The sequence below is a fragment of the Oenanthe melanoleuca genome, chromosome 24 (assembly GCF_029582105.1).
Source record: "Oenanthe melanoleuca isolate GR-GAL-2019-014 chromosome 24, OMel1.0, whole genome shotgun sequence".
Taxonomy (NCBI): domain Eukaryota; kingdom Metazoa; phylum Chordata; class Aves; order Passeriformes; family Muscicapidae; genus Oenanthe; species Oenanthe melanoleuca.
Genome location: NC_079357.1, coordinates 2,755,164 through 2,782,579, shown reverse-complemented (window position 1 = coordinate 2,782,579; position 27,416 = coordinate 2,755,164). Strand labels below are relative to the sequence as shown.

The 27,416-nt window shown below is 48.6% G+C and overlaps 1 protein-coding gene across 1 annotated transcript in view; it reads right to left on the bottom strand.

Annotated features, from left to right (window-relative positions):
- Positions 1-27,416, bottom strand: part of GRIK4 (glutamate ionotropic receptor kainate type subunit 4) — a 187,805-nt gene that overhangs the window by 33,763 nt on the left and 126,626 nt on the right. The window contains exons 6-10 of the mRNA XM_056509786.1: positions 23,378-23,556; positions 20,104-20,157; positions 9,919-10,080; positions 4,988-5,140; positions 4,038-4,142 (exon numbers count right to left, since the gene is read on the bottom strand). Of these exons, the coding sequence (XP_056365761.1) occupies positions 4,038-4,142; positions 4,988-5,140; positions 9,919-10,080; positions 20,104-20,157; positions 23,378-23,556 (653 nt within the window). The remainder of the gene's footprint in view (positions 1-4,037; positions 4,143-4,987; positions 5,141-9,918; positions 10,081-20,103; positions 20,158-23,377; positions 23,557-27,416) is intronic.

The following is a 27,416-nucleotide window of genomic DNA, read 5'->3' as shown; positions in this document are numbered from 1 at the left end:
CCACAGGTATTTACCATCCCCATTCCCAGCTTCAAGTGAAGGTAAAGCCAGCCCTGAATGCAGATCTTGGAGCAGGCAGACAGCAACAGGCACCTTCTGGGCTCTGATTGCAAGTGCTGTCCCACAGCTGGCAGCCATCATCTCCTCCCTGTGTCCCCAGGAAAGGAAGCAGTGCACAATGCAATCAAGGTGCCCCAAGGAGAGGGAATCTGGGAGTGACTGGGAAGGGGAAAAAGAGAATCAAACAAACAAATGAAGAAAATTCCTCTGAGGACACTGCCAGGGCTACCATGGGTTGGATTCCTGAGTGACACTGATGCCAGCACAGCAAGGAGGCAAAATTCCTGCACTGAAATTAGCACTGAAAGCACCAACTATGGAACCAAAGAACCACGAGACACACACACCCCTTACCTGAGGCCACCAGCAGCCCCCAGATGTCCCCTCCTCCCCAAATGTCCCCTCTGGAGCACATGATTGACACCTGGCACAGCCCAGCAGGGCTGTGGTGGCACACACTGAGTTTGTCAGGTCCTGGGGGCAGAAGCCACGGAGCTCTTGGCAGAGGCTGTCCCTGGGCTGGTGCTGGGGGTGGCAGCTAGAGAGGAGCCAGTCCCACCGAGGCTGATTAGCTGCTGCTAAATCCAAAAGGTTTGATGTGGCAGGGACTGTGGAGGGTCCCAGAGCTATTGGTGGGGAACTCATCTGTATCTCATCAACATCCCAATTAACAGCCCCAGCCCTTCCACTGCTCTGGCTCAGGGCTGTGCTTAAGTGGAGACTGATCAGCCTCACTTGAGATGGGGAGAGCTGGGCTCAGGGTCTGCAGCTTCCCCTCCCTGAATCACAGCCCCTCCTCACTCCCTTCCCCTGGGAAGTTCCCAAACCTCAGCTCGTGATTTACAGCAAATCACTCTGCTGGAACTCTTTAGAGGGGCAAAGAAAAGGAGGGGAAAAAAAAATAAAAAGATGACATTTACCAAACCCAGCCCTTGTCAGATCTATAGATCACCAGCACATTAATGAGCCTGTGCTTTATTGAGCATCCTGTGAGCAGAGAGAGCAGCTCTCATATGGCTGTGGAAAAAATTCCTCTGGTTAAGCTAAATCAGGAAAAGACGTGTTTGGTGCGTTACATAAATGTATTAAAAATTGGATGTCAAAAAGCCCTGCCTCTCCTTGCCCAAAAGCAGCAGCAAGTTAGAGAATCTAAGTGTCTCTAATTTGCTTGCTGGCTGGATCAGCCTCAAAATTCGGTGAACTCTCCATCAAAGCTGATGAGCTGGAAGTCCCTGTGGCTTCACTGGGTGGAAGGAGAGAGAGGAGGAGAGGGGAAGAGAGGAATAGGCAGAGTTAAAATGAGCTTGGTTAAAACTAAGCAGGGAATAGAAGTGTTTCAAACAAATCAGTTAATACAACCCTTGGGAGCAAGATTGTCTCCAGGATGTGAATGCCTGTTCTTTACCCTGTTCCTTTAATTAAAATATTTCTAATGATTTATTTAGTCTTTTTCATTAAAAGAAGTCAGGCTGACAACAAGAAAATAACCATTTGTGGCACAGCAGAGCTGCCTTTGGCTTCCCTTTGCAGGAAGGTGGAGGGGAGGCAGGTTGGGCAGGAGCCTGATGGCTCTCACAGCTCTCTGGGGATGCTCTTCCCAGTTAAACACATCCCAACAAACTCCTGTAGGCTGGGAGGGGCCCTGACACCCCCCTGGGCACTGCTGTGGATCAGGAAAGCTCCCTGAGAAAGGGGGAGAAGGCAGAAAAGCTGTCACAGGAGCAGTTTTATAAAAATCACAAACCCTGGGGGGTTTGCAGCCACCCCGAGGGACTGTCCTGTCCTTTCAGCACTTTTTCCCTGTGCCTGAAGTGTTCCATCCCCCTGCAGCCTGATGGGGAATTTTCCAAGCTTAATCCCAGTGCAGCTTTCCTGGGCATCTCACAGACACAAAGCTCCTCATTTACCGAGCTGCTCCAACAGGTCAGCAAAGGTTTCCTCCTGTCACAGCAGGTCTGTGGGGGAGAGATGAGCCTTTAGACTCAGGGCAGATCAGGCTGCAGCCACAGCTCCCCGTGGAGCTCTGGGGAAGCTCTGCTCCAAGAGGACCTGGGAGTTTAAGTGAAGCCCCTGCCACATCCAAACACATCAAAACCAAAGCTGTCACAGGCAGCTTTGCAGCATTTCCTCCCCAAATCCAGCTGAATTTGTGCTCTTATTAATGCAGATGGGCTTGGATCTGTCACTTCTGTTCAGAGAGTGATGGGTTTGGGAGAGGATTAAAAGGGCATTGATGCTGTGAGAGATCTCTGTGGGGAAAATGCCATCCTGATCCCCCCTGCTCGCTCAGAGAAAGGCAGCATCAAAGCCAAGCTGTCACTTGACAGGTAAGAACTGGCAGGTACATCCTTGCCAAGGCTGAAATTCACTGCTGCCAGGCCAGGAGAGAGCTCCTGGTGCCAAAATGCTCTGTTGGTGAGGGTAGGATACAATAGCTTTTGTTCTCTGCCAGCATCTAGAAGTGGAAATCTCTGAGAAAAGGGCAGCAGTGGAGCTGTCAGCAGGGAAACAAGACAGATGAAACCCCCTTTTTTTTTTTTTTTTTCTTTTTTTTTCTGGGACTTCTATTTTTTTTCACCTGAATAAGATTTGGATTTATCAGCAAATTCCTTGGATTTGTGTCATTGTAATCTCACCAGTCTGATATCCTCAACTTCAGCTCAAACCAGAAAATATGGCTCGGGCAGAAAGTGTGAGATGAGGAAATACCACTCAAATTAATGATTCTAATGAAATCTGCTCAGTGATCTGTGGGCAGAGGAAAGCTGTGAGGAACCCACGAGCACTGAGACAAAAAGTAACTGAATGTGAGCCCAGCAAACCTGTTAGAGAGGAGCCATAAACTGAGAGTGAAAGGAGCTTGAACTTCTCACAAGGAGGAGATGATGGGGAGCTCCTCACTTGGGGTTGCCCCATTTGCTTTCCTTCTCAGAAACACTGTGAAAAGGTTCACAGTACCCATTTTTCCCCATTTCATAGAAAATTCTCCCCATGCAAGTAGTTTTAAGCAAATGCAGCCACAAGCTTAAGAACTAAAGGGTCATGAGTGTGAGCTTGTATCTAGCACAGACTCCCTGCTCTGAATTAGCACCTGGGAGAGTCAGGGATTGGCTCTGCCAGGCCCTGATAGATGGAGACAAACCCAAATTATCCTGAGTGTTGGAGTCAGTGAATCAGGGGTCTCTCTGACTTCTTCAGAGAGAAATCAGAGTGCAGGGATTGGATGGATTGAAGCACATTAAACCACTCACACATAAAGTAGACATTGAAGTAGAAGTAAGTTAGTAAGTTTTAGGGTGAGTTCTAATGCTTTTAGTAAGTGAAAGGTTTCAAATGCCACAGTAGCAAAGCAAGTTCTATATATACTGATATATTCAGCAAGAGGCTCCAGGCCCACTGTTGTAGACAGTGTTTAGATGTAATAGAGCTCTAGTAAGAATACTGCAGACAATTTTCAGACAGAACAAGACAGGTTGTGTGTGTGGTCTATACGTAACCTGGCGTGTTAAAAACTGGAATTCTAACAGGTTAAGGAGTGGTGGTCTGAGTTTGTGTCTTAACTTGTTGGAAAAATCCTATATAAGAGTTGGTATTAGGGAGAGTTGGTGCTTTTAGCCTTTGGCTTTTGCCAGGGATTTTAGCCATCTGCTCTTGCCATTGCTTTTTGTCATTGCCTTTTGAGACTGATGTGCTTTGTAATGAGATGTGCTTTGTAATAAATTACCTTTTTAACTATTAGCTGCTTTGCTTATTTAGAAGATTACCCAACGAAGTAGGAACCTAAGAGCTCTGGAGGTCTGAGAACCACACTGAGGTGAGTTCCTGATGAAGTCAAACACGCTGAGTTTGCTCAGCCAGAGCTAAGGTGACACCCTGAGCACCTCATGGTGCAAATGAGGAGGGTCCACAGCCCCTTTTGGTCCCCAGAGCATCCCCCCAGGCCAGGACCCAGCCAGGACACCCTGCCAGGCTCTCACCTGCCGGAAGCCAGCTCGGGTGTGCTGCAGGATTTTCAGGGCGTAGTTGGAGCGTTGGCCTTTGCTGTTGAATTCGATGTGGCCGGTGAGACCTTCCAATTCTACCTGTCCAAGAGAGACTCAGTTACAGCGCCCAGCGAGGCTGCCCCACCCCACAACCCCCCAGACACTCCCAGCAGGAACAGCAGTGCAACCCTCTTAGCTCCATCCTGATTATTTTTGGAGTTTGGATAGAGGAGAAAAGATACAGAGAGAAGCAGGGAATCAGAAGGACTCCCCAGATTTCCTTGCTTTGTTAAAACCAGCTCCACATCCCCTCACTGCCTCCCTCCATCCCAAGACCACTGGGTCTCTGAGCAGCAGAGCTATGGGGAGCTGGAGGATTTTGTTGTCCCTGGCTAAAAGTGAGATTTAAAACAATGGGTCAAAGTGGTGCAATGTTCACATTCAGCTGAGCTTTCCTTTGGGGGAAAAAAATCCGCTATAAATAAAAAAAACTCTTATAAAAATTTCTTTGTCTCATTTACACCCAGACTCAGAAACCTGCTGCTGCTGCATGGTCACCTCAGCTATGAGGAGCCACAAACTCCAACTGTTTCACAAGGATGGAATTTCAGAGTGTTCTCTTATTTGGTTCCAGAAATGACAATTTTAGGTTCAAAGGAGCCCAGACCCATAGGGGAACTCGCATCTTGTCCCTGAGCTCTGAGCAATTGTACTGCGTGATCCCCTATCAGCTCAAGTCAGAGCTCAAATCACTTAGAAACGTTCATACTTTAAAAAAACAAAAATTGAATTGCAGCAAAGCCTGAAAAAGGGAGAGTTTCATGTCGTTCCAAGGCCGGTGACAACCCAAACCCTCAGATCTGCCTTTTCACTGCCTTCAAAGAGCCTGGGCAGAAAGGGAGCCCTGCTGCTGGCAGGGAGGAGAGCCCCCAGCCCCCTCTCACCATTCTCAGGTAGTTCATGAGGCTGGTGCCGTGCTGCCAGATCTGTGCCGAGCCGCAGGACAGGGGCTTGACGCCGATCTCCTGGCTGCGGTTCAGCTCCTGCACCGCCGTCACCACGGCGTACACGGCGTCAAACAGCAGCGCTGAGGACAGCTGGGGGAAAGGCAGCAAAAGTCAGCTTGGAACACGGAAATGCTGCTGCAGCTCAGGGCTGGAGAGTGCTCTGTGCACAGCCTGGGCTCGGCTGGATGTGCTTTGTGCCGGTGTCCTGGGTTGCAATACAAGATGTGACCAGAAATGTGAATTCTGTCACAGTGCCCCTGATCTCCTGGCACACATTATCTGCTAATGGGCCATCTTTAAACCAGCTGGGCAATCATCTTTATCTTCCCACAGCCCATCCTCCCTCCAGGAGATATCTCCTGTTAATGGCCAGTGAGTCCCAGGGCATGACTGATAAAATTCCATCATCCCACTGGGAGTTGCTCCAGCCAGGGGAGGAGCCAAGCCTTTCCTACCCAGATAAAAACTGAGATTTTGGACACCAAGGTACCTTCTTTCCACTGGATTCCAGAGGAAAGCCAGACCTTTCCACATCATCCCTGGAGCTTCAGAGGAAACTGCACCTTCTCCAGGAGCACTGCTCCAGCTGAACCACATCTGCCCCTGCAGGAGGATGCAGCCACCATTGAATGGGACTGTGCCAACACCCTGACTGACTGACGGGTGTCAGCTTGGATTCTGACTCTGGCAGGGTTGGGATTGTTCTGTGTAATACTGCATTTCTATTTTAATTTTCCTAGTAAAGAACTGTTATTCCTAATTCCCATATCTTTGCCTGAGAGCCCCTTAATTTCAAAATTATAATAATTTGGAGGGAGGGGGCTTCCATTCTCCATTTCAAAGAGAAGCTCCTGCCTTTATTGGCAGACACCTGTCCTTCAAACCAGGACAGCCAGCTTGGCTCATCCATCGCTGTTGTCTCTCTGTCTCTGCTCATCTTTGCTCCTTCCCAATCCTTTCTAGCTCAGTTTCTGCTGTTTTCCTTTCCTAATCAAGGGAGGCTTTTCAGCATTTTGGTGGCTCTGATCAATCTGCTGGCCAGGGGCAGTGCTCCTGAGAGAAGCAGGAATTTCCAGGGGGAATTGCTCCTGAGATCCACAGAAGGAAACTCAACTGTGCTGCTTCAGCCATCAAGGTCTTCTCCAACCACCTCTTTGACAGGCAGACCCACAGGAAATGAGGTTTGCTAGATCTGCTTGTCCAGCAGTCAAATCCTGCCTTTCACCCCACAGAGATCATCCATCCCTCGCTACAGCCTCCAGCTCCCTGTGGAACAGCGCTGCTGAGGGAACATCAGAGTGTCAGAGCCCGTCCCCTCTCCTGCTCACCTTGCCTTTGCCCGCCTTTGCCCAGGTTTCTTTGTCCAGCAAGCCTCACAAACCCGGTTTCTCACCCGTGCACAGCAGTTTCCATGGTTTTGGGCTCGTTAACCATCAGCTATTTGCTCCCTCGTGCTCAGTGTTGCGACTGAGATTTCAGTTTTAATTACTGTCACCTCCTGACTCTGCTGGAATTAAGCCGTTGCAGCTCATTACTATCAAGGCTGCATTTTCCTCGTGGATACTTCCAGGAGCATCCTCTTCCCATCCCAGCTCCTGGCAGAGGGTTCAGTCTCCAGCCTGGAGCTGCTTTGTTCACCTCACCCTGGCTGTGACTCCCAGCCCTGCAGTGTTTCTGCATCCTCTCCTCCTCCCAGAGCCTGCCCAGGTCGATTCCCTGCTGCCAGTGGCCCTGCAGGGTTAATCTTGCCCAGCTCAATGATCCCAACAAACCTTGGGCTTCCACTCTGCTGCTAATTTGGATTTAACCCTGCTTTACCTCACTCAGACCAGTGGTGAGACCTCACTGACCACACTGGTGTGGGATTAAACACTTAAAAAGCAGCACAGAACCCTCAAAACCTACAAATCATCCTAAATTAAAAGGCAGGATTCCAGCCTGATGCCATCAAAACCCCAAACTCCAGCTCTGACAGCACCAGTGACCTTTCACTCCTCCAGCCTGCCAAGGCTGACCTAAACATTCTTTTCCTGGAAAGCTTTTTCCAGAGGTTCTTAAAGAAGCTAATAAGTCCTTCTCCCCACCCTCCTTTTATCCCTTCAATATAAATTCTTTCCCTAACCAGACTTCTCCAGCCTGTCCTGTCCTCAGCTCCTGTTCCATGAAGCTCTTTCCATGCACTTAATTTTAATTATGAGCTTAACCTCATTCAGGTTACAGGATGTCACACCCAATTAGCAATTCCTTTCCTGAATCAGGAACCATATTAACATCAGATGGACAAATGAAACTGTTGTGAGACCAAACACAACCCCTGCCATCCCAGAGTTTCCCCCATTTCCTACCAAATCAGAATATTGGCACAGCATTTTTAATTTTCTCCTGCTGGGTTTCCATTTCCATTTTCCCTGAGCAGTTAATCCCTTATTAGCTGGTGAGCAAGAGACTTGTAGATCTCAGTGAAGCATTTGACATTATTGATTGGAATGTTTTACTCCTGAACTCTGGAAAATTCATTAGGATTTCTGTCAGCACCCTTTATGATTTCAAGCAATTCAAGTACTTGGGAGGGTGTAGAAATGCACAGGATCAAGTCCTCGTGGTATGGAATAGAAATCCCTTCCCTGCAGCCTGACTTTGCATGGAACAGATGTAAACCACAAAGTTTTGAGGTCATAACCTTCAGCAAAGTAGAGAAAAGAGATCTTTAGAATATTTTCCAAGCCAGAGGGATCTGTCACTGCCCTCCTGTACTTTCCTCAACTTTCCCCCTGTCACCTATAAAAACCTCTCACTACTTTTATATTCTCATTTGAAACCACAGCTTTGTCCCTCTGTCACAAAAAAAGCCAATTTGTCTGCTAACAAATTGATTCTCTCCCTTGCCTGCACCATCTGATTTGTGCAGAGCCCTGTTGGTTTTGTGCCCCTCTGCAATATCAGAGCTCCATGGAAAATCCATGGGGCTTGGGGGACTTCCCTCAATCCCCAAAGCCAAATTCTTGACAATTTTTGACACTGAAACATGAACAGGTTTGGCAGCTCTGGGTTTTGCCATGTGGGGTTTTTCTTCCCTCTCTAAAACATTATCAGCTGTATCTTTGCCCCCAAACCCAACACGGAGAATTAAAACCATTAAAACCCTGTGAAATAGACTTTGCAATCTGGATTTTATTCAATGACATAAACACTTAATTACAAACATCTGTTTTAGCCTAAATTCTAATTACCAAATCTAGCCATCTGTAATTTGAATGATTTTCTCTGATTTCCTTTCTTTGCAATGTGATTAATGAGAATGGCATTAGAGCAGGCAGCTCTCTCCTCCTTTGTCAGATGCTTCCTCAGCTCCAGCAAGAATGCCCTGGGATTTCTGCAGCTCACAGGAAACCTTCCTCCTGTCACTTCCAGCTGCTGAGCTTCCTTTTCTCTCTTTAGGATGAGTTATCCCATGGGATAATTCCTTCCCAGGGCTACAAGGGGAAGCTCTAACACAGGGAGATGCTCCCTGCCAGATTTCCAACAGCAGAGGCAGAAAGGTCCTGGATTCACCTCACACACAAAATAAACTCTGCTTGGGAATATTTCACCTCTTCTCTGTAACTTCCCTACCCTCAAATCCTTTTCCCATCACCTGGGATATGGCATCTTGAAGAATTCCAGTCCCCCCAAGCATCATCTCTCACCCTCCCACCTACAGGTTTTGCTGGATGCTGAAGACAATGCAGGATAAGAACCTAAAATGAGAATTTTCATTTCCCCATCACACCTGCTGCTGGTTCCCGCCGTCTCCTGTTTGCACTAGGAGGAGGAAATTTGTTTTTAATGCCTCTCAGCAGCTCCTGCAGTCCAAAAAGGAATTTTCCTGGTAGAAATCCCATGGAGACTGAGCAGAGCAAGCTGACTGCAGCTGCCTCTGGGTGGGAGGGACAGCAGGATGGTCCCAGGCACACGAGCTCAAAACCAAAGGATATGAACACAAAGGGCAAAAATCTCCTTATTTTGCCTCTTAAGGATCCCTTTGTGTGACAATAAGGAGGTTTTTAGCAGCTCAGCTTGTCAAGGGGGCTCTGAGTTCATTAAAATCCATGCAAAGGGTTCAGCTGATGATATTTTCCTCTCTCTCCCCTCCTGTAGCTGCAGCTCTGATGTGGCAAATCTGCTTTGCAGTTGTGGAGAATCCCTGGGGAATACCCCAGTGCTGATGTGCACATTCCTCTGGAGCACAGAGCACAGCTCAGCCCTCAGCATCTGCCTGACCCAGCCAAACCCCCCCACCACGAGCCATTCTCCTGGAGTTTAAACACACAAGGACAAACTTCCTGAGGGAAACACCAAATCAGAGCTGCATCATCCCCTGCACCCACTGAGAAATACAGTCCAAACCAAGGCTAGGCTTGAATTTAAAGCTGTGCTCCCAGCCCAGCACTGAGAAGCTTTGCTAAGCTCTGCACCCCAAGGTCCTTTGGGCAGCTCTGACTTTCAGGGTCACTTTGGTGTTTTCCACATCAGGAAACTCCTCTGTAAGTCACAGATTGACAGCTCAAGTCCTCTCCTACCTACTTAAAAAAAATGCTTTGCTCTGGCTCTTCCTTCCCATTCCTGGACCAACATCTCCCCACAAATCCAATCTGAGCTACAAGAGCAGCCTGGGGATATCCCTGAGCCCTTTAACACAAGATTAAATAGGATTAAATAATTCAATTATTTAATAATTTAAATAACTTTTTAAAAATTATTTGAGACCAGATTTTCTACCCCTGCACTGCTCAAGATCATCCTGAAGCTCTTCCCACAAGGTTTTTTTCCATGGTCTATCACAGTTCCCTGCTCAGGGGGTTTTGGGGATGGGAATGGACTTTACTTACAGCTGGCCCAGTAAAAGGAGCGTGGTCACAATTCTCCTGCCAGGACTGGTTGAGGCTCTGGACAAACTCTTGGAAGAAGGCATGAGACTGGTTGAAAATGGAGAAGCCCAGGATGTTGACTCTGTCGTCCAGCAGGCTGTCCAGGCGCTGGAGGGAGAACTCCTACAGCAACCCAAAAAAATGGGATGAGAGGAGAAACAGGCACTGAAACTCCAAACCCACTCAGTGCCCTGCAAGGGAATGGGAGCTGTGAGACCCTGGATGGGAAACCCATCCAGCTGTTGGAAAGAGCCTGTGTTTTAACCAGGATTTGATTCAGCCTTCTAATGAAGGTATCAGCCAAGTCCAGTACTTTATTGGCCAAACTCCACAAAAAAACCCCAAAACCCTCCAAAGAGGGTGTCACTCACCTGCTGAGTGAAGCTGCTCTATCACCACATCCAATTTGGTGACACCAAGTTAAATTAAATCAGTTCTTCCCCACAGGAGGAGGAACTGAATTCTACCTAACCCTAAAGCCCCCAGTGCTGCACTGCTCCTTTCTGCTGCCAGCTACCAGCAGGAGATGCCACCCTAAAGCCCTGGGGAGGGTGCCTTGACTGAGTTTTGGAGTTGGGAGCCTCCTCTTGCATTTCTGCAAGTGGTAAGAAGTATAAAAACAACTACATTTTAAAAATTAAATCAAAAACTGAGGGCTCAGTTTTGCTCCTCACATCCATGGAAGCCTGGGGAAGAGTCCAGCCCTCCTTGTCCTATTAGCAGGGAATAATGGCACTTTCCTCACTAATTTCTCTTCTGCTAATTGCTGAAGCAGAGTGAGAAGGTGGGAGTGACAGTTTCAGCAACTGCTGGATGCCCATCACGGATACAGCTGTCCCTGGGCTCCCTGGGGGATGAGATTCCAGCAAGTCCAGCCATTTTTTATCCTTGCTGGGCACGCAGGAGCAATTCCCGTAAATCTCCCAAACCTACCAGACTGTTCCAGCCTGGCCAAGACCCATGGGAATGTGATCAAACCCAGGATGAAGCACATTCTGGACAGGTTAAGGTTGGGTTGCCTGTGAGCTATTGATTCATTTGAATGATATTATCCCCCTGCCTTGCTGACAGGTGATCCATTCACCCCCAGCATCCTGTCAGCCCCAGCAGCCAGGGCAGGTGGCTAATGAGGAGCTGGGCCTGAGGAGATGCTGGCTGCAGGCAGAGCAGCAGGAGGGATGTGAAACCCCTGTAAAATCCTCTCTCCCCACAGCCAGAGCCTCAAGGCAGGACCAAGCAAACAGCTGCCCCACTGCCCCCTTGGCTTTGGGACATCCAGGAGGAAAAGGAGATGTTTTGAACCAAAACAGCCACAAAATCCAAGGTTTCATCTTGTGCCAGCCTGCCCCAGCCTCAGGGCAGCTGAAATTAGTGTGTTTATTTATTTATTGTGCCTTTTCCCCCCTGAAAACACTGCCAAGGTTTTGAAGTTGAAGGTTTTGTTATGCTCTGATCTTTAAATAGGCAATTACTGGGCGAGGGAATGAAGTGGTGTGGGGAAACTGAGGCAGGGGTGAGATTCACCCCAGCCAGGCACAGGCACAGGGCTGAACCCACAGGTCTGCTGCCCTGACTGCCTGAGTGCCATGGTCAGAACCTGCCCCCTGAAGGGATCTTTTCCCACTTTCCCTGGGTAAATTCCACACCCCTGCCCCAAAGCAGCTGCCAGGACTCTCTTCCTGCAAAGCAACCACAGCCAGACCCCGACAGGCTCCCCCAGAGCCAATAATTTCCTCTGGTTCAAACCTTACCAGCAGCTTTGCCCAGCTCCCATCACCACTGCTGCTTTGTGCAAGCTCTGGTCTTTTCCTCCAGCCAACCCTCTCCATATCCATCTTTTTCCAGGCAGGCTGCAGAAAACCCCATTTCTGTGTCTGTCACGTCCATAAAGCATCACCTCTGTGCCACACATGGCCTGTACCCGACCCCTTCCAGCACTGCTGCCTGTCCCTTCCCTGTCCCTTCCCTCTGCTCCAGCTCCAGTCTTGGCCATGAAATGTTTTTCCATCAGATGAGCAGGAGCAGGCAGCAGAGCCGGGTCAGGAGGAAATGAGCCGTGAGCTGCCTATGCAATGAGATGGAGATAAACCACCCTGGGAGGACACACTTCATTTGCACTGGGATAAGAGAGATTTGGTAAGGTCGGGTTTTGCTGCAGAGGGCAAAGGGGTGAGAGCATCCCCATACTCCCAGCTCAGCTCCCATCCCTATCTGTTGTTTTTTTTTTTTCCTTTTTCACACACTCATTCACCACGCTTGACATTTCCAAACCCACGTTTTGCAAACAAAACCTCATTTGCTATTCGAGACCTGCACTTCTCAGCTGATTTCCCACCCGTCCTGCCCTCCTCACATACTGCAAGAGGCAAACACAGGCAGGACAAGGAGTGGAAAACCCCTGATCTCAGGGGTTTTTTCAGGTAGAGAGCCAAAGATTTCTTTCTGAGATGTAGTGAAGTTGATTCCTACACAAAACACTTTCCCAGCTGCCTTTTTCTCCTCCTGGAGTTGCTCTCCCTCATCCTCAGTTCTGGCTGGGGCTTTTGCAGGATACAAGATTCCCAATGCAATAAGAGCAAAGAGCCACTAGGAAAATAACTCTGACACCCTGTTTAAGAGGGGACTCCAAGCCTCCCCCACCTGTGCAAACACAGCTTTGTAACCACAGGCTTTCAGAAAATGCCACCATAAAGATGGGTGCAAGCAGCAGCTCCCTCATTTCCTCCTATTCCACTGTTGTGTTTGTGCCTCTCCCTACATTGGAGGAGATGTAAAAATTTGTTTGTCCAAAACTTGGCCCTCAATCTCAGTCCAACATGAGGCACAGAGGAGACCACCAGGAATCAGGCCAAGGTGAATTTCAGGGACACAAATCCTGCCTGCCTGAATTCCTCCCTCTTTTTTCCCCACTCTGTTTTTAAAAACACCCACCACATGTCAATATTCTGTTTCCAGCGAGCTCAGTAAAAAATTAGACCCGGAGGATCTGCAGCCAAAATTAATGAACTTTTTAACAGAAAGAAAAATCCCCAGGCTTTGCTCCCATCACAGCAAATTCAGCAGCAGGCACCAGCAGGCAATTACAGTGTAGATTTTCTGACTGCTACTACAGGGCTGCAACCAGGAAATGTGTGCTGTTAAATAACAACACTTAGCAATTCTGTGGCATGCTATATTTTCTGAGTGCTAGGCACACATTAGCTAATTGAATTCCACGGGCTTCCCTGGGAGATGGTGCTGGAGGAGTTATTAGAGGATGGAGTCACTCCCTGGTTTTCTGCACTGCTCAACCTGCACTCTCACTTTACAGCAGCACACAAACCTGTGCAACAACCCCAGCACTGAGGTCACTGGGAGCACCTGGCTAATAAAAGCCACAGAGCCAAGCTGTGTGATCCCAAAGCCGTGAGATTGGATTGTGCAGCGTGGCTGGCTGTGAGTTATGATCAGGTTATGATGCAGGACACAGTCCCCATTCCATTAGGGACATAAAGCCACCAGGAACAATTGTGGTCCTCACTGCAGATCTCACTTTGCAGGTCAGGATGGAGAATCAGCTGATCCCAGCCAGGATTCTGCACCCACAAGTCCTCTCCCACCTCAGCTGGCTCCAGGGGTCCTGCAGCACCCTGAGTTTGGGGGAAATTGTCCCTCCTGCCCTGCCCCTGTCACTCTGGGACACCCCACTCTGGCACTGGGGCAGTGTGGAACAGCCCAGCTGCCTCCCCCCAGGGAAAATCCTGCCTTGGAGTTATTATGCCAGGAATGCAGAGGAGGAAACTGAGGTGCAGAGTGAAAGACAGCAGAGATTTATACCTGGCAGCACAGCTCTTAGAAACACAGCATCGTGGAATGCTCTGGGTTGGAAGGGACATTAAGCAGCATTTCATTCCTCCCTGACACCTTCCATTATTCCAGGCTGCTCCAAGCCCCATCCAGCCTGGCCTTGGACACTGCCAGGGATCCAGGTGACCCACAGTTTCTCTGGGCACCCTGTGCTAGAGCCTCCCCACCCTCCCAGGGAAGACTTTCTTCCCAATATCCCACTAAACCTACCTTCCTTCACCTTAAAACCATTTCCCCTGTCCCTATCACCCCATGTCCTTATAAAAATCCCTCTCCAGCCTCTTGTAGGTCATGTTTAAGTCTCTTCAAAGACTCTCTTCTCCAGGCTGAGCACCCCACAGGAGATGTGGGTTAAAATCCTGCCTCACAACACAAAACATCAAAGCCAGCATTCATCCATCAGCATCTCACTAATGAGGCCTCATCCCAAACCTGCAGCTAGACCATCAGCTCCTAGGCTACAGGAAATCCCAGAGATTGTGGCCAGTTCTGCCCTCACCACTGGCCCCACTGCTTCCCAGGAAGAGTGGCTGGAGACTTCAGCATGGCAAGGAAGTTCTCCATGTCACAGCAGCCTGCCTGGCAAAAAAAAACACATTTTAAAGCCTCCTCTGCCCCACCACACTGGATGCCCCTCTGGAGAGTGGCTCCTGCTAATTTCTCCCCCTGCAGCAGCCCCTGTGCTGCTCAGCACTGCAGCAGCTCCTGAGCTCCTTCCAGCAGCATCGATTTTGCAGGTGGTGCTGTTCTGCAGCCTGTGAGTGTGCAGGACCTGGATCCTTATCTCATTTTTAATAAGCCAGAGTGCCTGGGCAGCAGGGAGGCAGCAAGCAGAGCTGCCTTGAGGATGTCTTTAGGATGAGCCTGAAGAGGGGCTTCTTTCCTTGCCCCCACACCCTGTCTGACCTCATCCCAAAGCTCTGCAAGGAACAGGGTTTGCTCAGCTCAGGCTGCACCACCAGCAGGATGCCCACTCCATCCCTCCTCTCCCTCTTGCACACACACGGTTTTATCTTCCTCTTCTAATCACTGCAGGGATTTTATTGGATTTTTGGATCTGCTGATTAACAGCCTCCAGAACACCCTCCAACACTGTGCTCAGCAGCAGAAACTCACTGCTGTAAACTTGCTCCCCTCTGGCCCCTCTGACAGCACCAAAACCTGATTTACACCAGACCAGGACACTCTGTGCTGTTCCTTCTCTCTCTTTTTTTTTAATGTGGGATGGGAAAGAACACAGGGCCAAGGCTTCCATTTCTCTATTAAACTCTCACTCTGGCAAAACCTTGTCCAGAGTGTTTGGTGCTCAGAGAAGCTCTCCAAACCAGAGTGCAATGTCCATCCTGAGATTTCCTGGCAGCTTCTGTGCAAGAGCCAAACCTGCAGTGCCAGCTCAGCACAGCTCTGGTGACATCACCAGTGTGTGTCATTATTCACATTTTAGGGTTAATAAAGTATCCCACAGCAGGTTATTTGGGCAAACAGAACTCCAGGGATCCCCTCCCCAAGGCAGAACTGAAACACTTAACCCAAAATTTAACCCTGCAATGGTCACTTCTTCACTCCTGGTCACAGTGAGCAATTTTTCCCCCCAAAATCACCAAACCTCCTCAATTAGAGGTAGAGAAAATTCCTTCCTTTTCCTCTCTGGATCCTGCTGTCCCCAGAGCTGAGCTGCCAAGCCTGTAAATCATTCCAAAGCTCCACTCAGAACACATTTATTTGTTTACTCAAGTGGACAATATTATGTTAAGTGCTTTCTATGGTTTTCCTGAAAGGCTCCATTTATTTATAAACTATCGACAGAGTCAATAAGTTTCTAATGGGCCACATGTAAAAATCAATTTCTCTAGGAGGAAAAGAGTGGAAAAAAGTCATCAGAGCAACAATTTGAGTAGGTAAGTGGATGGGGTGGATCTACTCAAGGCAATGCTAGTTGGCCATTCAGGTAGGGAAAGGGAAGCAGTGACCTCAGTCAGCTCAGGGACAATTTAGAGGAACTATATTTATATCTGTAACTGGATTTCTCTTCCAAGAAAAGCATTTTTTGGATGCCTCACAGGTCTTGAACCTCCTCATGCAAGGCCAGCTGATAAATTTTGGAGGCTGTTCTTCAAACAAGAGCACTTGTAGGAAAATACACTGCCCAAACTTCAGCTTCTCTGCAGGGAGCCTGAGACTGGGAGACAAGCCCTCAAAGAGGTCAAGTGCTCAATGTTGGGATCTGAAAAAAGCACAGCTCTTGGGAAAAAAAAAAGGGTGGGAAGTAAGGCAGAGGGAAAGAGAGAGATTTTTCCCTCACCTCTGGGTGAGGGTGTATCTGAGAGAATGATTTACCCAAAATTGGGAATCAAGCACAGGGATCTGGTCAGAAGGTAAAGAAGGCTCAGGCAGTGGAAGTGCTTTGTTTAAATCCTCCTTCCCTCATGCTAACTAGAACGAGGAGAAATTGCTTTGGCAGCCTTGCAAAACGCTGATTTGTTTGCCCTGCTACCACATGCCACTGGAAATATGATCCATAAATCCCAGCAATGATCAGGGCTCTCCAGAGCACTTCACATCAGCTGCTGGGAATCAGGAGGGCTGGCTGGGCTGAGAGGGGACATTTGTCACAGGGGAACGAGAGCCTGTGCCTTCCTCACCTGGCCAAGGGACAGGGAGGTGCCCTGGCAGCAAACACCACAGCCTGTGCTGGAGCTCATGGCAAAAAATAAGATTATTTCACCAAAGAAAGGTAATTTCACAAAACCTAACCCTTGGTCAAAGCCTAATCTGTAGTTCCCTGTCCCTCTGCCTGATTTGATATCATCCTGTCACCCTGCAGAGATGTGTGACACTCTCTGGGGATTTAGACACCAATTTCCCCTCCAGCACCAGTTCCAGGCTGACAATTCGTCCTGTATGAAGACCTCTTTATAAATCACCAAAGAAAGAAGAGAAAGCAGGAAATAAGGCAAAAAAAACCCCAACCTGAACTGATTTATCTGGTCTGTGGGAGTTGAGCACGACAGCTGTTTTATCAGCAGCAACACCTGCACACAGTTCTGTCAGGGAACAGAACTGCACCCAGTGAATTGCCCTGCCTGACTTAAGGCACTGGGAAACCTCCTTTGCACCTTCCCCCTTACAGTAATCATTTTAATTGTTTCAATTATTCCCATTTAATCGCCTTGACAAATATTTTGAGATTTAAAACCAGCCTGAGGTCTGGACGTTGTTTAAAAAAACAAAAAAAAACACAAAAAAACCAAACAGAGAGGGGGAAAAAAATGACAAAACCCAACAAGCTACACAGAATTAACAAGCTAAAAGAATTAATTGTAGCGTGGGGTTTTGGAGGCATCCAACACCCCTCCTACTCTGTGCTGCTGATTTCAGGGATTTCCAGTGCTGGAAGGAACATTTTCTTCACTGCACAGCAGTCTGCTTGCAGTCTATTTGTGCATTATTAGGATTATTATTATCATTATTATTACTATTATTCTGCACATCATTGCCCCCTCACATGGCTGTGAGCTCTGTGGAGACCCAGGGAGGAGGGAAGGGATGATGAACAGCTCTGAGATCATCCCAGCACCTCTTCAGGCAATTTCATCCCTCCCAAAAGCCCCAGAGCAAGGGAACCATCACCAGGGAGAAACTTGGGTTGGATGGGGATTTTTTTTGCCAGGGGATGGAGGACAGGAGAGCCCCAAATGCAGGTGATAGATGTGGAGAAGACAAATGCACCAGACCTGAGAGCTCCTGGAAAATTGGCCAGGCTGCTGCTGCTGACAAAAGCAGGTCCCTGGAGCTGGCTGAAGGAGGCTGATAATGAATTTGCACGCAGGAAAAGGAGCCTGTGGATATTTTTACATGGGGCTGCTCACCTCTGCTCCCCTGGAAAAGAGTCAGGGCCTGAGGGATCCTCCTCAGCTGCTCTCCTGGGAGAGCACTGGTGCCACTCCCTGCAGCCACCAGCTTGGCACAGAGGGGCCTTCACCCCAAAATCCCCTCCTGTGCCCAGCACACAGAATTCCCTCCTCTAACACTCCCAGAGAGCAGAGCTGCAGCACACCACGAGCTGTTGGCTGGGATGTGCTTATTAAATAAAATTAATGCTAAAAGACAGAAACAGAATTCCCCTCTAGAGCTGCAGGGCAGGTGTTTAATTCACCATTTTATCCTATTTTCTCCTCCTTTTTTCTTTTTTGCCCGAGATATTTTTCCATTTCCAAGCAGCTCAGTGCTCCACAGACTCTCTATTCCCTTTCCTGATGGGTTCTCTCTCCATTTAAGCCATCTTTTTGCTTGCCCCCCTTGACAGTAGTTCACTATGATTTTATCTTTTCTATTAGGCAGTGATTGCAGAACCTCAGAGGGTTCATTAGGAGCTTGATAATCCCTCCAGATTTATGAGCCTAAATTGCTCACTCCCATCTCCAAACCCCATTTAAATATTACTAATTTCCTTAAACATCTCTTCCATCTGCCCAGGTTTTGTCTGATGTCACCTTTCCATAATGATCCCTGCCAAAAATCCAGTTAGTTCTGCTAAGGGCTGGGCTTTTGAATAACATGGCAAAATAACTTGGATAAACAGATTAATACCCAGAGAGAATGAATGGCAACAAAACTCATTTCTTCCTCACCTGCCATAGCTGCATTCCACAAGATGAATGGGTTTGAAAGGCAAATTTCATCTCCAGCAAATACTTAATCACACCCATGCTCAGGACTGGGGTGGGGGTGGAGGTGGGAGTTTCATTTTTAGTTGTTTCTGTTGTCTGAGCAGCATCCACGAGCAGGCTCTGCTGGTGGAAATCCCTCCCTGTGTGCACAGCCCTGCTCTGTGCGACTGGGGATGGGCTGGGGAGGGCAAGTGGGAGAGGAGCAGCTGGAAATAATTCCTGGGAGTGGGGATGGCTGGGTTTGGCACGGTGGGCAGGTCTGGGGGGGTGGCATTGTCCCTCAGCACAGTGACACGGTGGCTGGGGCACAAAGCACAGGATGTCCCTGCAGGAACATCCCCTCCTCTGCCTGTGCTGCCCCTTCACAGCATCAGTGAATTTGTCTTGCTGGACTGAACACTGACAGGAGCCTCATGGCCTTTTCTATACCTTGAGTTTCTCTTTGACACCTCCTTCCCCTCGTCCCTTCCTCACTCTGTGCCCCACTTGCTCCCAGCCCCTCCATCCCCCTTCCCCTGCTCCTCTCCTCTCCAGCTCCCTCCCACACGTTTGGCTCCGTCCCTTCCCGTCTGTCTCCCACCCAAACACAAAGTGTGATTCAGCTCTCGGCTTCCCTGCCAGAAACATTCCCGGGAATTAGAGAACAGAGAATCACTTGGGCTGGGGGGCACCTCCACTGAACCCCCCAGGCTCTGCTCCTGGTGGCACCTCCCTCATGGCAGCAGGAGAAGCTTCTCTGATGATTATTTTGGATTGAGGGGTTTAACCACACAATGCCCTCATTAATTTTATTTGTGCTCATAAAGCCAAACCACCGTGCTGGAGATATCCCCTGCTCTCAACATTGATGGGATCATCCTTTAGCTCAGGGCACAGGGACCCCTGGCCTTTTCCTCACAGGGAAAACCCACAAATCAGGAAAATCAGGACAATCAGGAGCCCCCCATCTGCTGGAGCTTCCCAAAGACCTGCACATCTCACTGCACCAGCTCCTGTCACAATGTCCCCAATCATTTTCCACCCCCCAAAACCTTCCCAGCTTTGCAGGAATGATGCCTGAAGATTTTTTTAGCTTTTTATATATTTTTCATATATCTGCAGCCTCATAGCTTTTTAATATGTAGTTGTAGAGTTTCTAGTAATCTCCCTGCCCTTTCTCACATTTTAGAACAATAAGCCAACACATTCCTAACACGTTCTTGAAATTCTGGTGAGTCTGATTTTAACAACAGGAATTTCTAACGAGGACATCTTGTTTTGCACCAGAATTTATGAGATGTGACAAGACAGAACAACTCCAAGGGACAAACCCAAGGGTGGGTTGCTGGGGCAACTGGCCTTTTGTTGGATGTACCTGTTAGATGAACTAATTAATTAACCTGATAAAAAATGTACAAATCCAATAGCATGCATGCACAGAAAGCTTTTGCCACAGAACTGCTTTTGGAGTTACAATTATTGATATTTTTGGGAAGGCTTTGCCTTTTGATTCTAGGCAGCAGGTGACATCCCTGACTCCTTCCCCCCCAACACAGGTGGCTGTGCCCAAGGATCCCACAGGTCAGGGGGATCAGCTCCCATTAAAATGACTCCAAATTCAGGCAGGAAAAAGCTGGGAAAAACTCCTTACCAGATTAGTGAAGATATAGGTGTAATAGGCAGACGCCATCCCCAGTTCAGCTGCCTGTGAAGGAGAGGAAAGAAGAGATTAAACCAGAGCCTGACAATCTCCAATCTCCACTCCAGCAAGGCAGAACCAGGGCCACATTTTGCTTTTTCATGCTTATCTCTCCCTGCAGGAAGGGAGGGTGGGACACAGCAGCACAGCTGGACCTGGGAAATTAAAATCTGGGGGAGCATTTCTGAGCAAGGGGTCTGGGGTTTACTGCCCTGACAAAGCACCTGCACAGAGAGAAATAACCCAGCTCCAGACCCCTGGGAGCATCCCTGCCCTCTCCAGCATTCCAAGATGGAATTCAGGGATTTCTGCCTCCTGCAGGTGCATCCATCCAAGGACAACCTCTAGAGAAGAAACCTGTGAAAAGGTTTTGAACCCCTGACAGACCCCAAAGGTCCATGGAGACCCTGCAGCCCCAGTCCTGAGAGCTCCAGGGATGAGGAATTCCGTGCTGGTTTTGGAGGAAAATATGGATTTCTGCTTTGTGTGTGGGTGCTGCTTTGCTCCTGTTTTGGGACATAATGAGGGAAAAGAGCAGCTGAGAGCTCCAGGCTTGTCCCTTCCACCACAACACCAGGATGGAGAGAGAAAGGCAGGAAAAGCTCTTGGGAGCTACAGGAAAAGGACAATCAAGCCACTGGTGGTTTTCCAGTTTTATCAGTCAGATTTGGGCTCAAATCCCACAAATTAATGAGCATGGAAGAGACCCAGTAACTCAGCATGCTCTCCAGAATTGAGCCAGGGCTGTGCTAGCCACACAAAGAGAAGAAAACAGGGCAAAAGTGTCCAGGGGTACAGAGAGAAGGACACAGAAATTTCCATGGGGATGATCTGTTCTAGAGATCACAGAGCAGATAACTGAAGCCCTTTCCCAAAATTCTCACTACACAAGGAGTTGGTTGTGGGAACAGATGCTCAGGGAAGTGGGGCATTAATCTACAGATGCTCCTGGAAGCCTCTGTTCCACTGCCAAGCACAGCTGGTCTCAAATCAAGCTTCCAGACCCTGGCAAAGAGGTTTTCCCAGCACTCCAGACCACACAGAGCAATGGGAGGCAAGGAGGGAAGGAGCAATGGCAGCACCTCCTGCTGTGAGTCCCTTTTTATCCCTCCCAGAAGCTGTGACAGCAGAAAGTGAGGGAAGGAAAGACAGAAAAAAGCAGCTTGGATTGCACCTCTCCTTTTTCCTGCCTTTTACCTGTTTTTTGGTAAGGAGCAGCCCCCTGGCTGCACATTGTCACCCTGTCCCCCCAGGTGGCACAACAGACACAGCAAAGCCCTTTTCTCCAAGGAGTCCTCTGATCCCAGAGGAGTCCACCTCATTTTTCACTCCCACAAAGCAAAATCTGGCACCAATTCCCCCTCCTCACCCCTTCCTGGGGACAGTGACCATGCCAGCTCCCCCTGTGACCCACTTGGAGGTCAGACAGTTTGGTTCCAAGGGCAGAAAATCAAGGTGAGCAGCAAAGTGAGAGCATCTCTCCCATCCATTCACCCAGCCCTGGCAGCTGGGAGCAGGAACCTGGGAATCTGGGAATCATCCAAGTGTCTCCAGCCCATCTGTGGAGGGTGAGGGATGAGAAACTCTGAATTCCTCTCACTGCTCTCCTGGGACAGACCCAGCAAACCCACAGAGTGTTTTTCCTGCTGCTGCTGCCCTGTGGATTAGGACATGGATTCACCTGATGCTCAGCAGCACCATCCCTGGCTCCACCTCTATCATAAAAACACTTTCCAGCCTCCCAAAGTGCAAGAAGTTGCCAGATCAGGAGCTGTTTATTTATTACCCTCCATTCCTGCAGTCCTCTAGCTGGAAGAATTGGGTTTTACTGGGAAATGCTGGTAATTTCTGCCATTTCTCACTGGTGGAGCTGGGCAGGGAGATGTGGGTGCCTGGAAAAGCAGCTGGGAGCCTGTGGGAAGTCACTATAGCAACAGAGGAGGGGGAAGCCCTCAGCAGCCAGGCAGCAACAGGGGAAAAAGGGGAAAAAACCCACACCAACCCCCCCCCCACCTCGAGTAGACAACCCCAAAAAAATCCCCCAAACTGCCTATTTAGAAATGAACATTGCATGTAGTGGAATAAAGATATTTTAGGGGGTGAGAGGAATGATAAAAACATCCCTGCTGGATGTCATGAGGGATAAATGTGACACAGGCAAGGCCTTTGGGTGACACATTCTGTGACAAAACTGCCAGGACAGTGTGGAATGCCTGCTTGGATCCTGCCTCCCTTCAGGAATGTGGGAAACTCTGCTCCATCTGGAGCCACTGCTCAGTTTTGAGGCAGGCTATCAAAACAAGAGCTAGAAACTGCAGCCAGAGACCATTTAAAAATAAACAGGATTCAAATAAAATCTCAGTTAATAAGACAATAAAAATAAAAAGAAGGAAAAAGTTAGACACATAATGGGAGGGGGAAAAGGAGGCACAAGAGTCATTTGATGGCAACACCACTTGTGGAGAGCAAACACATCCCCTCAGAGCAATTTAACCATCACTGGAAATTCCATCAGTGGCAGTTCCTTTAGTTTTAGTTTTCATATTTTTTAGAGTCTGTATAAGTGTGTGACTCTGAGCTCCATATAAAGTGTTACAAGTTCTCCTCACAGCCCAGTCACACGAAACAATCCTTTTCTAGCCCCAGAACCAAGGGCACTGCTGCAGCTTCAGCCCCAAAAAGTGCAAAAAACATGGAATTGAGGAGAGAATCTGGGATGGAATCTGGGAGCTGGAATTGGACAATGAACCCCAAGATGGAAATGGACCCAAACTTATAAAAGTGTGAAACTCGTGGCTCTGAGTCCATCCTGGGTTAGCCACAGCCAGGCTCTTGCACTGCCCAAGGTGAATCCTGTGAAGGTGTTTTAATAAATCCCTGCTTTATTCCTTTAACTCTGTCCAGCCTCTGTTCCAGGGAGCCTCTCAAGGCATCAATTCCAGCTCAGAATATTCTGTGATCTGGGAATAAAAGTGGTTTAATCCTGAAAACACTTCTCAGGTGTGTTCCCTGTGCTTTGCTGGGAGCAGAGTCAGTGCAGGGAGGTTTCTCTCTGCACCTTTGGTGAGTGAGGAGAAGGGAGGTTGGAAAGGTGGTGCAGGGATGGTCCAGCCTCTGCTCCAGGGATCACCCTCTGGGCAGAGCCCATTCCCAGCCCTGCTGTGGCAATTCCCACATCTCAACGTCCCAGCAGCAGCAGGGTGAGGGGCAGGGGATGGCCACTGACCTTCTGCAGGATGGTGTGGGACATGGAGGCGTTGGCATGGACGATGATGGTGGCTGTCTTGTCGTCCCTGATCTCCTTCAGCAGCGGGGTGGGGTCCCGGCTGTCGTCCAGCATCCGCACCGACAGCGTCTCCTTGGAAATCAGGAACTGCCGCAGCAGCTTCTCCAGGTTTAGAAGGCCTTGGAGGGAAAGAGAGAAAAAAACAGATCCCTTTTCATGAGGCTTGGTTCTCCCATGGAACACAGAGATCCACGGCAGGATGTGTTCCTGAAGTTCTGGGTCTGTGCACTGCAAAGGAAAGGATTTGGGGCTCGGTGCTTGGTCCAGCAGGGAATGAGAAATGATGGAGTTATTCCCCAGAAAAAGGGAGTGGAAGAAAAGGATTTGGAGTTCAATTCTGGATCCAGAAGGGAATGAGAAATGATGGAGCTATTCCCCAGAAAAAGGAAGTGGAAGAAAAGGATTTGGGGCTCAGTGCTTCGTTCAGCAGGAAATGAGAAATGACGGAATTATTCCCCAGAAAAAGGGAGTGGAAGAAAAGGATTTGGGGTTCAATTCTGGATCCAGAAGGGAAGGAGAAATGAGGGATTTATTCCAGCTGTTCTCCAGAAAAAGAGAGTGGAAGAATTTGGGGCTCAGTGCTTGGTTCAGCAGGAAATGAGAAATGATGGAGCTATTCCCCAGAAAAAGGGAGTGGAAGAAAAGGATTTGGAGTTCAATTCTGGATCCAGCAGGGAAGGGAAAATGAGGGATTTATTCCAGCTGTTCCCCAGAAAAAGAGAGTGGGAAAAAAAAGGATTTGGGGCTCAGTGCTTGGTTCAGCAGGAAATGAGAAATGATGGAGCTATTCCAGCTGTTCTCCAGAAAAAGAGAGTGGAAGAATTTGGAGCTCAATTCTAGGTCCAGCAGGGAATGAGAAATGGGTCCAGTAGGGAATGAGAATTCTGGGTCTATCAGGGAATGAGAAATCATGGAGCTATTCCAGCTGTTCCCCACAAAAAGAGAATGGAAGAAAAGGATTTAGGACTCAGTTCTGGGTCCAGCCAAGAATGAGAAAAGATGGAGTTATTCCAGCTGTTCCCCAGAAAAGAGATTGGAGAAAAGGTTTGGGGGGTCAGTGCTTGGTCCAGCTGGGAATGGGAAATGATGGAGCTATTCCAGCTGTTCCCCAGAAAAAGAGAGTGGAAGAAAAGGATTTGGGGCTCAATTCTAGGTCCAGCAGGGAAGGAGAAATGATGGAGCTATTCCAGCTGTCCCCCACAAAAAGAGAGTAGAAAGGATTTAGGACTCATTGCTTGGTCCAACTGGGAAGGACAAGTGATGCAGCTACTCCAGCTCTTCTCCAGGAAAAGTAAGTGGCCCCAAACTCCTCTTGGGAAGAGATAAGACCTTCAATACAAGGCCCAGACAAGGTCTCCATTATCTTCCTGCAGTGGGATTGTTCTGGTTACTGGAGAATTATTCCTCCCCCTCAGCTTTTGCATTTCCAACTCCCAAATTAATTGCCCAGGAAGGTGCAGCTCTTTTGGAGATCTTGCAGCCCTTGGATGGGTGGCTGCTCTCTTCCAAGGGCACGAAAAGCTCTGCTGAGAGTTGGAGGTCGCTGCAAAAATACAACATTAAAAAATTGTCAAAAATAAGGATGGGCACATCAAGGGCTCCTTCCAACCCAGCCGCCTTGAAGCCTAATAAGATGTCAAAACTCCTGCTGCAGATTTTGTTAGTCAAGAAAACAGCTTTGATAGAGCCTCTCTTCTCTCCAGCTGCTGAGTTTCATCAAGAAATAACCTCCTGCCAAGTTTGATTGACCTGAGGGATCAGTAGATGGAATCATCAGCAAGACACAGACAGCATAGCCACACATCCCATCCCTACAGGATGACAGCCCCAAAAGAGGGGCTGGAGAAACAGAACTACCAGCAGGATCACATCCCAGCTGGCAGAGAGGCAAATTAACCCTCAAGACAGAGTTTTACTCTTAATCTGACTTATTTTTGACTGCATGAATCCACTCATCCCCCAGCAGGTCAGGAGGCAGGGAAGGGACCCAGCAGGATGGGAGCAGTGCTGGAGCTCTGCTCTCAAGGACTCCCAGCACTTCACCAGGTGACAAAGCAGTGCAGAACAGGGAACATCCAAGACAAGGAACCTCTCCTTCACAGGGAAAGGTTTAAAGCACTCTGAGTTTGCTCTGAGCTCCTGACAGTGCCCTTGCCTCTCTCCTTTTCTCTGGGTACAGGTAGGAACACAGCAAGGGGTCAGAAAAGCAGCTGTGCCAGGACTTCTCTGGGCCACATCAGCTTCTTCTTCCTCCTCACCAGGCAGAGAATTCACTCTGCTTACAGCTCACAGTAGTTCTTCATAAGGAATACTTCTTCAGTCTTCTAACCCAAGTGAACAGTAAATTTTCCCTAAGCCCTCCATTTGACCCTTGGGGATGTGGAAAGGTTTATTTTCACCTCATTCCACATCTGCAGGGGACCAGCTGCAAGTTCCAGCCCTGACACTACCAAGTTTACTTGCAGCTCATCCCAGCACACTCTGCTGCTGTGAAACTCAGGAAAATTTTTCTAAAGCTCATCAGGCATAGAGAGGAAGAAGTGGAACCAGGAAAAAAAAAAAAAAATCATTTGATCTCCACCTTCAGCTCGAGGAAATTGTCATTTCCAGCACGTCAGATCCTACCTGTAGCCTCATCAAGCCTCCTGCTTGCAGCTGCTCTTGCTGTGTGCAGGGAAGTCTCTATTGTGTGCAGAGATTCCCCTTTGTTTGATGCAGAGAGGATGTGAGACTCTTGCTGCTGCTGCTGCTGCCAGACTGGCACTTCAGAGGGATGTGAACCTCAGAAAAGGCTTGCAGACTCCTCCTGGCACTTTGAAGTACTAAAGTGAGAACAGAGAGGCTGCACCAGGCACCTGCTGCTTGAACACTCCCATGGGGAGCTCTGAGAGAGGCTCAGGCTGGGCTGTGGCAAGTCCTGACCTTGATGATTTGATTTTTTTCTGTACACAAACATCTGGAGCTGGCAGGAGCAGCTCCATTCCCGAGCTCTCAGCACCAGAGCTGATTCCTGGGAAGGAGGAAAGGCAGGAGCTGCAGCTCTGCTGGAGTGCCACATCCCAGTTTAATGCTCCTGCACATGGAGGACCTGCAGTGCTGCTGATGGTTGCAGGCCTGGACATGGATGGCTGGGGAGAGAACATTCCCATCATCCAGCCTCGCTTTTAATCCCAACACTGCTGCTTCAAACATCTCCCTGGGTTCTTGAATTTAAAAAAAAAAATAAATAAAAAATAAGAAAAGAGATCAAGGATGTGCACAAGGCCTTGGACCTCAGTGCCCTGGTCACCCTGACCAAGCACTAGATGTTATTCTCTCCCCTCTGACAATCAGAGAAACTCCTAAAGAGTCCATGCATCCTCTTTTTGCCTTTTTGGGTCAAGATTTCCATGGAATCACACAAAACCTTTTGGAGCAGTTCCCAAACCAGCTAATTCTTGAACATGACAGAGAAACTGAGTCAGATAACCTTATTCTATTCACCAAACTGAATCACACAAATCTTCCTATTCATGGCATTACATTTTACATTCCCCATGGCATTAAATTTTACATTCCCCATGGCATTCCACTTAGGCTGGCCCAAGTTCTTTGGCTTTAAGGGTCATTTTCTGCTTCTGCCAGGGGAAATCCCAGCCAGTCCCCAGAGGAAGGATGTGACAGGATGAGTGTGGCAGGGTAGGGCCCAGGGGTCCCATCACACAGCCTCACTCTTAAACCAAAGCAGCTCCAGCTTGCCCCTCCTGGGATCTAAATAATAACATCCCTCAAAACAGCATTTCCTCACTGATGAGCACACAGCTCTTATGCTCCCCTCAGCTGCCTCAAGGGAACCTTCCAAAAGCCTGAAATGCCTCCAGTTAGTTGTTTAAGGATTGTGCTTAGGAGCAGTGCATGTCCTAAGGGAAAATCAGGGTTGGTGCTCCTACATGAAGCTCAATTAAGCCTTGTCTGTGCTCTGTTACAGTCGGGGCATGTT